This window comes from Fonsecaea multimorphosa, assembly GCF_000836435.1.
Source record: "Fonsecaea multimorphosa CBS 102226 unplaced genomic scaffold supercont1.1, whole genome shotgun sequence".
Lineage (NCBI taxonomy): Eukaryota > Fungi > Ascomycota > Eurotiomycetes > Chaetothyriales > Herpotrichiellaceae > Fonsecaea > Fonsecaea multimorphosa.
The window spans coordinates 531,769-546,649 of NW_015971635.1; the positions used below are offsets into that span (position 1 = coordinate 531,769).

At 52.5% G+C, this 14,881-nt stretch overlaps 6 protein-coding genes across 6 annotated transcripts; 4 read left to right on the forward strand and 2 right to left on the reverse strand.

The window, feature by feature from the left end:
• Positions 1–1,954: 1,954 nt before the first annotated feature.
• Positions 1,955–3,514, forward strand: Z520_00204 (uncharacterized protein; the record flags this gene model as incomplete). The annotated part of the gene is made up of 1 exon (XM_016770725.1): positions 1,955–3,514. The coding sequence occupies one exon, from the start codon at positions 1,955–1,957 to the stop codon at positions 3,512–3,514; it is 1,560 nt and encodes a 519-aa protein (XP_016637635.1).
• A 466-nt stretch (positions 3,515–3,980) lies between these two features.
• On the forward strand, positions 3,981–4,850 carry Z520_00205 (uncharacterized protein; the record flags this gene model as incomplete). The annotated part of the gene is made up of 1 exon (XM_016770726.1): positions 3,981–4,850. One exon carries the CDS (start codon positions 3,981–3,983, stop codon positions 4,848–4,850), a length of 870 nt encoding a protein of 289 aa, XP_016637636.1.
• A 2,332-nt stretch (positions 4,851–7,182) lies between these two features.
• Positions 7,183–8,269, forward strand: Z520_00206 (uncharacterized protein; the record flags this gene model as incomplete). The annotated part of the gene is made up of 2 exons (XM_016770727.1): positions 7,183–7,884; positions 7,976–8,269. 2 exons carry the CDS (start codon positions 7,183–7,185, stop codon positions 8,267–8,269), a joined length of 996 nt encoding a protein of 331 aa, XP_016637637.1.
• A 733-nt stretch (positions 8,270–9,002) lies between these two features.
• Positions 9,003–10,370, reverse strand: Z520_00207 (uncharacterized protein; the record flags this gene model as incomplete). The annotated part of the gene is made up of 1 exon (XM_016770728.1): positions 9,003–10,370. One exon carries the CDS (start codon positions 10,368–10,370, stop codon positions 9,003–9,005), a length of 1,368 nt encoding a protein of 455 aa, XP_016637638.1.
• Positions 10,371–11,879: 1,509 nt separating this feature from the next.
• Positions 11,880–13,352, forward strand: Z520_00208 (uncharacterized protein; the record flags this gene model as incomplete). Its single annotated transcript, XM_016770729.1, has 1 exon — positions 11,880–13,352. One exon carries the CDS (start codon positions 11,880–11,882, stop codon positions 13,350–13,352), a length of 1,473 nt encoding a protein of 490 aa, XP_016637639.1.
• Positions 13,353–13,399: 47 nt separating this feature from the next.
• On the reverse strand, positions 13,400–14,415 carry Z520_00209 (uncharacterized protein; the record flags this gene model as incomplete). Its single annotated transcript, XM_016770730.1, has 2 exons — positions 13,400–14,024; positions 14,090–14,415. 2 exons carry the CDS (start codon positions 14,413–14,415, stop codon positions 13,400–13,402), a joined length of 951 nt encoding a protein of 316 aa, XP_016637640.1.
• Positions 14,416–14,881: the final 466 nt, after the last annotated feature.

The window sequence follows — 14,881 nt, forward strand, 5'->3', positions numbered from 1 at the left end:
CTCTTTCTCTCTCTTGCGACTGTGAGAAGAGTGGTGCGTCTTGACCAGGAGCCCCGAAGCCATTCACACCCACAGCTACGTCACCAAATAACGGTCGCTGTAGCCAAAGAAACATTCACCGGCGTCCAACTCCCCGAGCTACATACGTCGACGCACTCGCTACGGGTTGCTGCAGACGCTGCTCGTGTACCCGAACTCGCAAAGACGCAAAGAGGGCCAAGCGCTGCTCTAAGCGACCCAGGTGTCTCGTACGCATCTTCCGAACGCAAATTCACCGGAGCCGTGTGAGTCCGATGTTAACCATGGCACTTGACCAAACTGGGCGTGTGCAGAAGTCGCTACGACTGGGTCAGCGAGCCGCATCGTTCTTTAGAACCTGGCGACATTTCGGGAACCAGGCGTCTTCATTTCGGTCATTCTCCTCCGTGAGATGGATTTCCCTCTCTACTTGAGGAAGGCGTTAGCAGCACAGGTTGTCGCGTATTGGCGGGCGAGGATCGAGTCGGGTCATTCATACTTGGCTACAGTCGAGGTCGCTTGGCCTCGGCATCCTGTGCTAACCCCCGAGCCCCTTTAGCAGAATCGAGTATTCTTTTCCAACCCCTCCTAAAACGCCCCTTTCGTTTATTTGCATTCGTTGTTTTCGTGGTTTCTGAAGTATCCAGAGCTTCCGAGTTGCGCTGCTTCTACCGCGTAGCCCGCAAAGGAAATTTCCCGGATCTCAGCAGTACGGCTGGAGGGGGCCTCGGGACCGAGGATGTCAAGATTTAGGGGTGTAAGAACAATTCTAGCAGAAGCAAGAGTATCACTTCTGACTGGGCGACATCAAAAGATCGCTAGACCAACGAGCAGATCACCGAGCAGATCACTTAGTGCAGATTGAGCATTTGAGATATGCTGCTTGAAGACCCCTCCACTATCACAAATTGAAATACTGGACTGCGAGGATGGTTTGATATGTGAGAGCCTTGCAGGAGGAGTTTGTTCGGGGTGCAGCTGGTAGACCATGATTGGATGAGCTGGTCTGGAGGTCGAGGGAATCAACCCAAAAGGGCGTTTGCATGGCTCCGCATGCAAACTCTATGCACATGGTCAACCAAAACTTGAAGTGCAATGCACAGTATCTGTTTGCGTCTCCCGCATAGCCCTTTCAGGTAGTCGCTTGAGGTCGTGCGGCCAAGATTCGGATTTCTGATAGACATTACCTAGGTAGACATCCAGACAAAACGATACAGATTGATACCTCGGTGGCTGAGATCACAAAGTGCTCAAGAAAAAACAAAATGACGTTGAGAGACATTGCAACGGTGCTGGAGGAACAATAGAAAGTCGATTAATGCTGCGTACGAAAAGGTGGGACGGAGGTGGGACGGCGGAGGGGATTGGCATGATGTCATGACATCGTGATGACATAACGCGATGTTTAGCGTGGGCAATTCGGCCACAGTCGGCACGGTTTACCTGCCTTGCAAGTTGCGACCAGGGGCTCTATGCTATACGGCACTGCACCCATCGGTTAGCTAAGCAACTCGGCAAGTATGAACCTGCTTGCGCCTGCACTGCACTTTTTGTGCCAGCCTTGTCGGCGAGTCGGCTCCCCCTCGCACGTTTGAATGAGCCTTGTCCTGGCCCGCAGTCAACACCACCAAAGCGCCGCACCCTCTCATTCAAACCCTCATCGCCTCACCTGCCATCATCTTTTCATCTTGGATCGGCCAGTCCCGAGAATAACCAGTGTTTTCAGTACGGGGATCTCCTGTTGATTCCGCAACCTGCCACCCCAACGGCGACCGCCAACGCAAAACGATCCGGCCGTGCCCTTGCCTCACGCTCAATGTTGCAATCGCAGTCGGACCATCAGAGTTAGCCAGTGCTGCCCACCGCCTGGACTTGGATCCGACAGCAAGGCTTTGCGGTTCACTTTCAGCCTCTCAACTGCCACGAAATACCCACGATGCCCTCGTTCCAAGACACAACGCGCCATGACGCCTCCCCCCCCGTCTCCAAAAACCCCATCCTGGAAAGGACCCAGTCGCAATGGCTGTTCACAGCTGAAGAACTCCTGCTAACTCCAAGTATCCTGGATGGAATGTCTCTGACTCAAGAGCTGGCCAATAGACAGAAAGGTGTCAATTTCATAACCCAGGTCGGCATCATGTTAAAGTTGCCGCAATTGACCCTCGCTACGGCCGCTGTCTACCTGCATCGTTTCTTCATGCGCCATGCCATGGTTCAAAACAACAGACCCGGATTCCACCACTACTCGGTCGCGGCCACTTCCATATTCTTGGCTACAAAGGTGGAAGAAAACTATCGCAAGATGAAGGAGCTGGTGGTCGCATGTTGTCGGGTCGCCCAAAAGCAACCAAATCTGGTGGTGGACGAACAAAGCAAAGAGTATTGGAAATGGCGAGACACGATTCTGCACAACGAAGACCTGTTACTCGAGGCCTTGTGCTTCGACTTACAGCTCGAGCAGCCCTACCGTCTCCTCCTCGACTATCTCCGGTATTACGACGTCCAGGCAAACAAACAGCTGCGAAACACATCGTGGGCTTTCTTGAATGATTCCCTTGTCACCACCATGTGCCTCCAATTGACGCCTTCGGCAATTGCCGGGAGTGCCTTATATATGGGGGTCAAGTTTGCAGGCATCAGCCTTCCCGACGACGAGAGGGGCCGACCGTGGTGGGAGCAATTGGGCATCGATCTCCATGATATTCAAAAGGGCTGCAATCTGATGGCAGATGTTTATGAGAATCCGACCTTACCCCGCCAAGGTCAAAAAGATGCATACACCAAAGACGATGATCTTGCATTGTTTGAGCGAACCCGACAACCCGCCACACCGCAGCCTGACCTGTCGCCCGTCGACAGTGCAAAAAGTGAGAGTCAAGGTGCCAAACGTGACAGAGATGTCGCCGACGATCAAAACTCTGGGGAATGGGGATCAAGCATGCCAGCACAGCGACCCACCGGCGAGGACCCGGCAGCACCTTCACCCAAGAGGATTCGTCGAGATTCACGGGATGACAATGTCAACCTTCCCCAAAGGATGCTGGCCCGTCACCCTGCGGCCACTGCAGACGATCGACCTGCTAACGATTCCAGAGGCACCGGCGACGATGTGCAGAGGAGAATTGACGAGATTGTAAATGCGTCGTCTGGCAGAGTGCCGCAGTCTAGTCAGCACCGCCGGCCATCAGTGCAACATTCCCACCATTCTCGGAGACATTCCTCTGGAGGCTCCAATTGGAATGGCCCACCTTCGAGTTACAGCAATGGCCACGCAGAACAAGCTCCATCACAACATCGACCGGAAAGTCGGGACAATGGCATGTATACTCAACCCGAGAGCGGTGACCATGCGAGAATGCCATCCCGGGTACCTCAGGTTTACCCGGCAGACGAGAGACCACCGCAGCCACCAAAGCCAGAACCGCCTTCGAATGGCATCAGCGACCTAGACGACGCCGAGAAGGTCGACTACGGCAGCGAAGAAGGCGAGCTGTAGAAATTACCAAGCTGCAAGGGCTACAAGGGCTTGATCACTGCGCTTAGACTGCAGTGGCGTCTCTTGGCAATGTCAGCGCGTTTAGGTACCTACCTAGGCTTATTCTGCGGATGATTAGAATTTCAAACACCGGCCAGCCAACCGCTTTGGTCACCCGGATTACATTTTGATCTTCGCAGGGCCATCATTGGTTTGGAAAGATGCATGCGGGGACGAAGTTTGTCGAAGATTCATGGGGTAGGCGGCGAACCCTCGGCTCGGCCATGACGTGACTCCAACGGATTTCTAATATACGGCATTGCGTGCTCGCCTCGCCGCGCATATATATGCCGTCAGCCATTGTGTCTGTTGGCGGCCCTTTCTGTACCCAGTGCAGTTCTTGATACACTCGCCTTTGTCCTGATCACCGCCTTCATCCTCGATAGCGAAACATTTCCTGCTTCGAACTTCTGCAACTCTGAAAACCATGTCTGCGACGACTACTCAGACCTCCGTGTCCACCACCCTTTCCGGGGCGCAAGATTCTTCATATGTCCCAAGAGGTCCAGTGCACACGAAGTTGAACTTTTTCAGAGATCCCGAAGACGGCTCAAAGCCGCACAATTTTGTTGAGAAACAACCCGAAGGCGTGCCACAGCGAAACTTTGGAGAGTCCGTGATTGAAGTCCAGATGAATGATATCCGCGGCCGAGAAAACGAATTCTATCTCGACAAAGACGCTTTTGAAGCCATCCAGGGCGTTCCATCAGAAGAGACGGAATTTGTTGACGATGAACATATCAAACAGGTCTATTACCCGGAGGTAGAAAAACTGCTGCTGGAGAAGGTCCCAGGTGCACATAAAGTCACCATTTTCGACCACACCATCCGTCGATCAAACCCAGAGGCTCCCCGTGCCCCTGTCACCAGAGTGCACGTTGACCAGACGGCGCGATCGACCGAGTGGCGCGTGAAGCTGCACAACCCGGAAGAAGCAGATGAGCTTTTGAAGGGCCGATACCGAATCATCAATGTTTGGCGGCCCATCAACGGCACCGTCCAAGCGCATCCTCTAGGATTTGCCTCGGCCGACACCGTCGATGACAATGATCTCGTGCCCGTGGAGCATAGATATCCCCATCGGACGGGTGAGACGGCGGCAGTGAGGTATAACGACAACCAGAAGTTCTATTACTGGTCTGGTATGGACAATGATGAGAGGCTGTTCTTGAAGTGCTATGACAGCAAGGATGGCGTTGGTCAAAGAGTACCTCACACGGCGTTTGTGGATCCCAGAACGCCCGTGGGAGCCAAGGGCCGGGAGAGCATTGAAGTCCGTGCATTGGTTTACGGTTAACTGAACTCGACCGGTGGCACCATGACTCTTTAGAGTATTTAGCAATAATACACCTAGGTCAATGTATATTAGATGTTGACATGAATAAATCAAATTGAGAATTTTACCACACTTGTCTGCAACTGGATTCCCGCTTGTGCTTACCTATAAACCATCATAAATTCCGGGGTTTCGCTTATCTAGGCTGTTTGCGGGATTGCATCTCGGGGGCGAGTGACAGAAATTCTTTCAGGGGATCATCCAGAGAAACAGCATCCGCTCACAATAGGCCGTGGTGGATGGACAGAACAACTCTGAAGCTGCGAATGTTTTTTGTTGCTGCGATCGACCGTGAGGTCCTCTTCTAAGCAAGACTCCTTCACTTGTTACTGGTCACCACGCATGCCACACATGCTTCTCCCTACCCGGCGATCCTTCCCGGCCATAATACCTAGGTATGTACCCAGCCTCGCTCCCGCAAGCGGCGAAAGTCCTGCAGCCTCGCCCTCGCACGGACCAAGCCTCGTGTATCCGAATACGAGCAGCCTCGCGACAATCCATGCACACTGATTGGTCAACGCGACCTCGCCCTGTCGAAGGAACGGGACTTTTCTCTCGATCGGCCTACGTCTTTTGACTAGTATTACCCTGGTGCCTGGATTCTCATCTTCCCTCGCTTGCTCCATTTCTTTTCCCCCTTGTCTTTCTCGAGACGGTAAGTCAATGCCGCCTTTGCCACAGCTGTGTGTGTGTGTGGCTGCGCCTCTGGATCCCCATGAATGCCGGGAAAGGAAGAGGTGCGACAATGGTTTGACCCACCAGCCAGCTGGGGTTCCTAAGGATACGAGAGTTGCTGCTTCGGGAAAATTGAACCTCGTGCACACAACAGACAGGACGATCAGGTCAGGTTCAGGCATCCAGGGTCTTTGTTTCCAGGGGTTTCTCAACCCGAGTACGGTTTTTCCCCCTTGGCTTTTCTCAAACCTTCGGCCACCGTCCTCCTAACCCCCCTAGGGCAATGGAATGGTAGGGAAATGAGCGAAGCGATTTGATCAAGACAGCTGTTTTCTTCCTCCAATCAAGTCGAGGACCGTGCAGAGCGATCTTCCCGGTGTCTTCTGCCCCGTCACCACGGGGAGATGATTGATTCGCCCCAGATACGAATTCATACCATTTTTGGACGAGGGGGCGAAATATGTTTCTGCCTGGGTCTACGCGTGCTCCGCCAACAGAGCCTTCCAGCCCGCCGGTTCAGGGAACGCCTCACAAGGCAGCACCCTTTCTTTCGTTTGAACTCTCTCTCGACGTCTGAAAAGTTCTCCGAAAAAGAGGTTCGTGGGTTTCCCCCGGCTTGACTCCCGCTTTTCTTCGATATCAGAATACGACAACCTCGAATTCGAATCTTGCCTCATTTGATCATAGCGCTGAACAATGGGATATTGCTACAAAGAAGAAGGCCCTCGAGGAGGATAGATACCGTCCGTATACCGCCAAGCGAGGGAAAAAGCACCCGCACCTTCACCGTATCCAGATTGTTGTCGTGTCTCAGAAACGAAAACGACGACGGACTGATCAAAGGCGAAGACATCGTCCCCCACAAATCATGGAACCCTTGGAAAACCCTAGCCCGATAAACGCCGTCCGGCAGTGCTGATTCGATGGCGATCCGAATACGTGCGCGATGCGCCGTGGCAACCCCCCCAATCTTGCACCTTCAAACTCCCTTCCAGAGCAGAAAATGCGGACGAACGCAGGCCAAGAATGTTTCTTCTATATACCCCAACGCATCTTTGGACCGTATGCAGGTCACTCCACTAGAGAGTCCACTCTTTTTCTCATCTATCCCCCTTCCCTTAGCATGAAGATTGTGTCAATTCTGCTTGTTTTGCTTGGGTTGTTCATGGGGAGAAAAGATAAAATGGGACGAGGATGGCGTATATAAATATAGGAAGAGAGATCCCCTGCTCTTTTTCTCTTCGTGCTGCTCTCGAGGTACTTTTCTTCTATTCATCAGATGGGTTGACTCGTACACATTGCGTCTCCTTTTTACTTTCATATATACTCTGGACGTGGGCGGTAAATAACGGGACCACTTCAATTGTTTCAAGAGACCACACGGCGACGGAGCAGCAATCACGTCTTTGCGTCTGACACCTTGACAGAAAAGAGACCTATACGCTTCTGACACTCTCACTTACGTACAAGTCTACATAGGTCAAACAGGGTTCCTTCCTTGCTCAAGATTGGTATCAGACGTCACCAAAAGCTCCATCTATTCAAAAACAAAGAACCACCAAAAAGGGTTTGCCAGTCGCCCCATCCCCTCCATCAAAAAAGATTCCTTCAAACCAAGATGCAAAACTCCACCTCGACCTCGGACTCAGACCTAAACCTGTACTTCTACACGCCCTCCACCGCCGCGGCCGTGATCTTCTCGGTTCTCTACTTCCTCCTGACGCTGTGGCACGGGTACATCAACTTCATCGCCACCCGCCGTCTGGCGTATAAGCACAAATACACGATCCCGCTCTTCGTGGCCTGCGTCATCTCGACGGCCGGGTGGTCCATCCGCAACGCATCGATCCACAACTTGAGCTCGATACCCTTGTACGCGGTCAGCGCGTCGTACATTGTCATCTCGCCCATCTTTGTCTGCGCGAGCCTGTACCTGCTGCTCACGCGTCTGATTCGGACGAACCTGACTGCGGACAAGCAGCAAGTCTTGTTCCACATCCCGCCCCGCTGGCTCAGCCGCGTCTTCATCACCTCCGACGTCTTCAGCTTTTTGACCCAGTGCTCCGGCTCCGGCATCGCCAGCTCGGGCAACTGGGAAGGAGACCTGAAGACCGTGGGTACCAACGTGCTGCTGGTGGGGTTGAGCTTGCAGCTCGCCACGTTCACGGTCTTTCTCGTCGTCTTGGGGAAATTTGTCACGAGGGCGAGGGTGAGCTCCTCCTGCAGGGCCAAAGATGCAGGGGCGGCAGATGCTGGAGGGTTGGACCCCAGCGTGCGCAAGGTGGTCTGGGCGGTTTGGATCGCTGGGTTTTGGGTCCAGGTGAGGACAATATCTACATATCCTATTTCCTCCTCGTTTTTCCCTTGGGCCATTTGCGCACCGCTAACAATCTGCCTTGCCGCGCAAACAGGTCCGATCCATCTACCGCGTCGTCGAGTTCGGCATGGGCATTGACGGCTACCCCTTCACGCACGAATGGTGCCTGTATGTCCTCGAGGCGGTGCCCATGTTCATCGCCCTCACTGTCCTGGCCTGCTATCACCCCGTCAAGTACATGCAGCATCCACCGCAGAAGACACAGACCGACCACGCCCTGCAGGAAAGAGAAAGCAGGGCGGACGCGAAACGACCGAGCGGCGGCGCGAACCATCACTCCTTGACCAAGGGTGGAAAATGCGGAGTCGTGGACACTGGAGCAGTGTAGAACGAGCTATGAAAGAGGTGGGAAATCAATACATCATTTCATATACCGACCGAGCAATCATAATTCGGTGCCTCCATTGAACAACGGTGATGCGGGCGCAGGGCGTTGCAAGGACGAATTTTGGAGCAAAGGCCTCAAGAACCAGAGTGGTGACAGACGATCAGGATTGATTTCGGATTGCAGGAGAGCAACGGTGAAATATCATGGCGCTCAAAACAGCTCTGTCGCTTGATCTTTCTTTTGGGGTCGGCTTTGCACACCGGGTTGCAGGGTGCATACCATTTAGTGACTTGACCACGTTGCTGGTTCAAGAGGCTGGAAATATTGCCATCGGATACACACATTTTTGGGGGAGTTTAATCTGGGAGAAGAGGATCTCGATTTCTTGCCTTGGAAAGACTACATCCAATCCCTCATAGCTGTGGGTGTTCAAGCCTGAATCATCTCTCAGTATGCTGGTGTTGAATTTCGCATTTGGACAGAGCCTCCTGTTGCAACAGATAACACCTGTGTAAGAGAAATCGCTTTGAAGAAGGTATTCCTTATACTCCGAATAACACTTCGTGGCTGATCCTGAAAACGATAAGTAAGTTCACTGTTGGACCCGCATCCCTTGAGCGAATGTTTACTGACCTGCATTACCATATAATGGCATTGTCATTCTGTCGTTCTTCCGCTCGTGGAATATGTTCGTCTCCATACGGCCGTTATCTTACTGTTCCCATGGACCACGTCAACTTGGTGTCAGAATCGTTGACTGCGGAGTGATGTCCTGCGATGCAAGATGAAGCTGCAGTACAGGTGGCAATTGGAGCACATCACCATTGATCTCTGCAACAACAGTAGCGATGACATTCCTTGGCCAATCAAGGTGCGCTTCCCACTCTGAATTCTCAAGTCGCTCAAAAATCCCTTGAGCCCACTCGACTGTACCCTGTAGGACGCGTACGCGAGTTACATCCGCGCGATGTGGCCACTCATGCGCCGCGAGAGGAACCATCAACAACTGTACGCCTACAAAGTAAGCAAGAAGGAGCTGAGCGACAAGGTTGTTTGGGTCCAGGAAGGTCTTGAATGAGTCATGGCATAGTTCATACCATACGCCATACACGCCGATGAATTGTATATAGCCTGATGCAGGCGAGGCTTGCAGCGAGGTGATGACATCGACCAGTGCCGCGTGGAAGTCTATTTCCGTGCCACCAGTCAAAAAAGGTCGAATGCTCTCGAGAGCTGTGTACGCATCTTGTAGCAATTGAGGGTCAACCGATGGCAGGTTCTGCAGACGCGGCGCCATGTATTTGAAATGCCAGTCTGGTTGCAGGTTGAACGCCGTAGGGGAGTGCTCTTGTTTGATTTTCTCCGTTGTAAGGGCGCAGCCTCGCACCATGGTGATGAAGTCGGAAAGGCCATCACTCATGTATGAAGCTTGAAAGGTGAGGGCGTAGCAAGAGGCGAGCATGGCGTCAGCTTCCCCGTAGGAACGCGCCGTCTGGCTGAGTGCGTGGTTGAGGCCTGCAATCGCCTGACCGCGGTGAATCAGAGATTCTCGTCGATAGTCCACGCCGGTGAGGCGGCTGAGGTGGGAGGCTCCGAGCGAAAGTAACGCGTGCATCAGGTATTGGTGCTGTTCAGCAAATTGGGGTATATCATTGATCCAGACATGATCATTGTCGACTGGTAGGTGTGGATAGGCGATCGTGAGAAAATGATGGAAGAATCGCATGTCCAGGATCGAAAAGGTGGCAGCTGGGAAGGATGGAGAAGTGCTGGGATTTCGCCTTATCAGCGGTAGATTGCTCGACTTGCGCACTGCTGGCTCTGTTGGATAAACGCAACTGAGTCCTTTCATCAAACAACTCCCGCACGCGGGCTTCGTTTCCGAGCATTTGATCTTCCTTTGCTTACAACTAAAGCAGCCGCCGCGAGACTTCTTGTGCGACCGTCGCGTAAGGTTGGGAGCCAGTGTTCGGGTCTTGTGTTGGGTGTTGTGTCGCGAGCTATTACTTGCCGGTGTGGTCGACTCTGGCGAGAAATCCCACGAAGCTATGGACGTGATATCCGTTGACGGGTCGCTCGAGATGCTGTGGTCCAAAGTCATGACGGTGTATATGGTCAGTGATTAGTTTCAGGACATCTGGGTTGCCGGAGTGTTTTTGGACATTTGGGAGCTATCAAAAATCAGGTCATTTCGTCGACAAAGGATTATTGAGATGTCGGTAACGAGCGCCAAATGGAGCCACGAGACAGGTTCGGGTATAGTCGGCCAAGCAACGAGGCAGACACAGGCATACTCAATGCACTAACTAGGGGCATGCTTTGTTTTGGTGTGTAGCGACGGCAGAAAACATGACCAAGTTGTCGAATAGTCGGTTCTAAGGCCCGATACTGTGCCGGGGATCAGCATGCAACGAAACGTTTCAGCCTGGAGCCACGAGTTGTCCAAGCCATAGAAAACACGAAAATGTGACGCAAAGGTGTCTGGGCAAGCCAATGGGAAAATTCGCAGGCTGTTCGTCGCGTTCTAGAGTACGCCCTTCCCTTGCTCCAGCACATGTCGATTTGGGGGCTGTGACTGTACGGTAGTGGAGGGAAGCGTACCCGCAATAATACCTCGTTAGTATGAGGGAAAAAGAAAGTAGGGATCCGGGCTTCTGGGGAGGACAAACCCGAAGAGCGTTATCCACTTTTGCAATAGGAGGTGAACCCGGGGTATCGGCAGCCAAAAATAGCGAACCTCTTGTTTGTCCAGTCGTATTGACAGCCCTACCAGAAAGAGATTAATGCCATCGACAATCATACATGATCTAGGTTGAAGCCAGGCAGAAGCGGAAGGCACAGGAGAGGGATCCACCCGTGGCACGAGTATTTCCAGGGAGGTTGGCTCGTGGATGAGTCTTCCGAAGAGATGATCGCGGGTATTTTTGTGTAGGGAGGGTCATGAATAGGGTCACAAGGTAACAACCGAGTGATCGATTGAGAGATTTCGGCGCAATATGTCGCCGTCTCTTCCCGTAAGTCGTCTTGGGAGGACCACCGTCAAGACTCAAGACAGATGGGTTTCTTTGGTGAAGGGAGCGTGTTGACCACAATGGAATTTGCGAGGGAGAAACTGTAACTGGACTCCAGCCGAGGTCGAGGACCCTGCAAGGGCATAGTTTGCTGTTGTACAGTCAGCGATCGCCCGGAAACTGGTTGGGTCAAATCTTTTGTTTCCTTCCTTGGGTGATTCCATATTCGATGTGAAGGAGGGTTTATTAGCTGCTGTGGTGAAAGAGGAAGAAAGTGAGAATAAATAAATCTAGACAGGATGTAAGAAACAGAAGATTCAATATCCAAAGGAAGCTGATGCTGCTGCCTTGTTGTCTATGACGTCGCAGCCAAAAGTAGTATGCTGCTCGCTGCTCGCTGCTCGCCGCCCTTTGTCGCTTGTCACTCATCACTGAAACTGCGCTTCTTCTCACTTTCCACAGTCCACCTCCATTGAGGTTTGTCTTTCGTCGAGTCCTGTCTCACTAGAGTTTGATTTTCGTTCGTTTTATCATTCGCTCCTTCGGGACGCAGATTTGCGATAGATTCGTTCTGGACAATCTTTCCTTTGCATGCTGCGATGGACCTTTCTCCGCGAGCCCTTGTCAGGCTCCTCCTGCCCCGCCTGCCACTACTGCTCAAGACGATCGTCTTGAACACGCTCTCTCTGTCACCGAGTTCATCAAAGCAAGATTTGACAACAGAGGTGGTTGTGGTTGTTTTGCGATCTATTATGAGTGTTAGAAAACCCATGGGATATCTGCAACACATCTCCACGAAGGACCCTGGAATCAAAGGGCCGATATTAATCGCCAAAGTGACCATTCCGCCACCCCTTGACGAGATCGGCCCGAGAGATGCTATCGTGGATGCTATAAAGGAGCTTGGGAACGGCAGCGAAACATACAATCTTCCCAACGTCGTGGGCGTGGAAGCTGAATGGACTGGCTTCAGGAAAGGCGTGCCTGCCAATGAACCTAGACCAGATGTATCAGAAGACGACCATTATAGAATTCTGATGGCAAGCGTTTCGACTAGCACCACGATTCTCTATTTCCATGGTGGTGCCTATTTTCTGATGGACCCGGCATCGCACAGACAGCCAGTTGCCCGTCTCGCACGGCTGACTGGCGGTCGCTGCTATTCTGTTAGATACCGTCTAGCTCCTCAAAATCCTTTCCCTGCTCAGTTGCTCGACGGATTGGTGGCCTATTTGTCGCTCCTGGCGCCTCCCAAGGGCTTGCCCCACGACCCTGTGCCTGCGAAACATATTGTATTTGCTGGGGACTCTGCTGGTGGTAATCTTGCCGTGGTATTGTTGCAGCTCCTCCTGACTCTGCAGAGAATGGGTGTGAGCAGCATCAAATTCCACGGAGTCGACGTCCCCGTTGAACTTCCGGCGGGCATTTGCCCTAACAGTGCGTGGGCCGACATATCTCGCTCAATGCCTTCGATAAACAATAATGCTCATCTGGACTACCTGGATCCACCTACTGCCGAAGGAGTTTCAAAGGCCGATCCTCTTCCGGACGATCTGTGGCCGACACGCCCTCCCCGAGCAAATATCTTCTGCAACGCATCAGTCATGGCACATCCTCTCGTGTCACCGCTAGCTGCTGGCCCGGACCTCTGGAAGGGGATGCCTCCCGCATGGCTGTGCTTGGGAAATGAAGGCTTGGAGGATGAGATCACGATTCTTGCACGCAGAATGCATCAGGGTGGTGGAGTGGTGGATTTCGTGGGCTACGAGGGGATGCCACATTGCTTTGCCATGGTGTTTCCCAAAACTCCGAAAAGCAGAGATTGCTTCGAGCGACAGGCAAACTTTTGCTCGGCTGTCGTCGCGGGAACCGGCCCGGGTTCGAGTAGATTTGTATGGGTGAAGGCGTTTGCGAAACCATTAAGCGTGGAAGAGCTACATCCGGATCAACTGAGTAAACCTACTGATCAGGAGGTGACAGACGCGATAAACAAGATGCAGAACCATGCAAAGAAGAGGGAGGAAGAAGCCCTGACGAAATGGAACGAACAGCACACTAGGGCCAGACTATGAAGACATTGCCGAGTTGGATTCCTTGTTTCCCCGAATACGCAGCCAGTTCACAACTTCGCCTTGCTTGATGGATGCAAGCGAGGTCTTGAGCCAGTGTCGACCTCGCTAGACCACGGATAAAAGGGTGGACCATCTTGCTCGAGAGTTGCCGAGAATTTTGGCTCTCGCTTCTCCATAAAGCTCTGCACGCCTTCCTTACAATCCGGGTTGGCAAACATGTGGTAGAGGACAGCACTGTCGAGAAGATGAGTTTCCTCGGCCGACGGTCTCCCCCTCCACATCAACTCTCTGTTCATGAATCCGGCCAACACACTCGTCTTCTCCGCAATCGTGGTGGCAAGTTCCAGTGCTCGCTTCAAGACACCGGCTTGATCCTCAATAACCTCCTGGAACAGGTTTCCAAAGTGCTTTGAATCGCCTCTGTACACGTCGCCGGTCGTGAGCAGATAGAGGGCGTTCGAGTACCCAATCAGCCTTGGGAGGAAAAAGGATGAGTTGGACTCCATGGTGATCCCGCGTCTGGCGAAGACAAAGCCGTACTTGGACGACGCGTGGGCAATTCGAATAGCAGCCGACAAGCCCAATGTCATTCCCAGACCCACGGCGGATCCGTTCAACGCGACAATAGTCGGTTTCCTGCACCGGTAGATGCACAGATTGAGGCGACCTCCACTGTAAATCTCACCAGTGAGCAAAACGACACTGCGACTCCAACTAGAGTAGACGTAAATACACACCTGTCACGATGATCCACCACCCTCTCCCTATCTCCCCCACCAGGAAACCCGATCTCGAGGTCTGCGCCCGCGCAGAACATCCTACCAGCCCCAGTAATGACGACGCATTTGACGCGTTCATCGAGGTCGAACATGGGGTAGACCAACTCAAAGTCCCGCATCATTTGGACCGTGAACGCATTGCCCTGCTTCGGCCGGTTCAACGTCACCACCACGACGGGAGTAGCTTCCGGCGCATGTTCGGGGTAGTGGGAGACCTTGATGTCCTTGACGGGCAGGGACTCGTACGACGAGGGGACCTTGATAGTGGGTGGATCGGGCAACATGGTTGGAGGCAGGAAATCGTGGGAATGGATATAAGATATATAAGATACCAGATATACAGCGGATAGCACCAAGTAATGATTTTGGTAAACCCAGCTAGCTATACAATCGCCGACAGCCTCTAGTGGGAGCCAACACGACACGGAAATTGATATAGCTAGGCAGAGCAAGCCTGGATGGATACCTTATAGAAACGGAGAATAGAACTGCAATCGACGGGTGAGAAGAAACCAACCTGGCATTTCCCAAGAAGCTGTTACATAGGCAGGTATATAATATGCCCATTGGGCCAGAGTACCGAGTAGTCTTGAAACATTTTATTACATGGGGTGAGAGCGGAAGGAGGGAAGGGGAGCCTCGGTAGGAAGGTGTCATTTTGATTTGTGAACATCGGGGTGGATTCTGGAGGCGCGTATGTATGTAAACTAGATCTAGCTAGAGGGCGAACACTCCACACTTGATTACCTA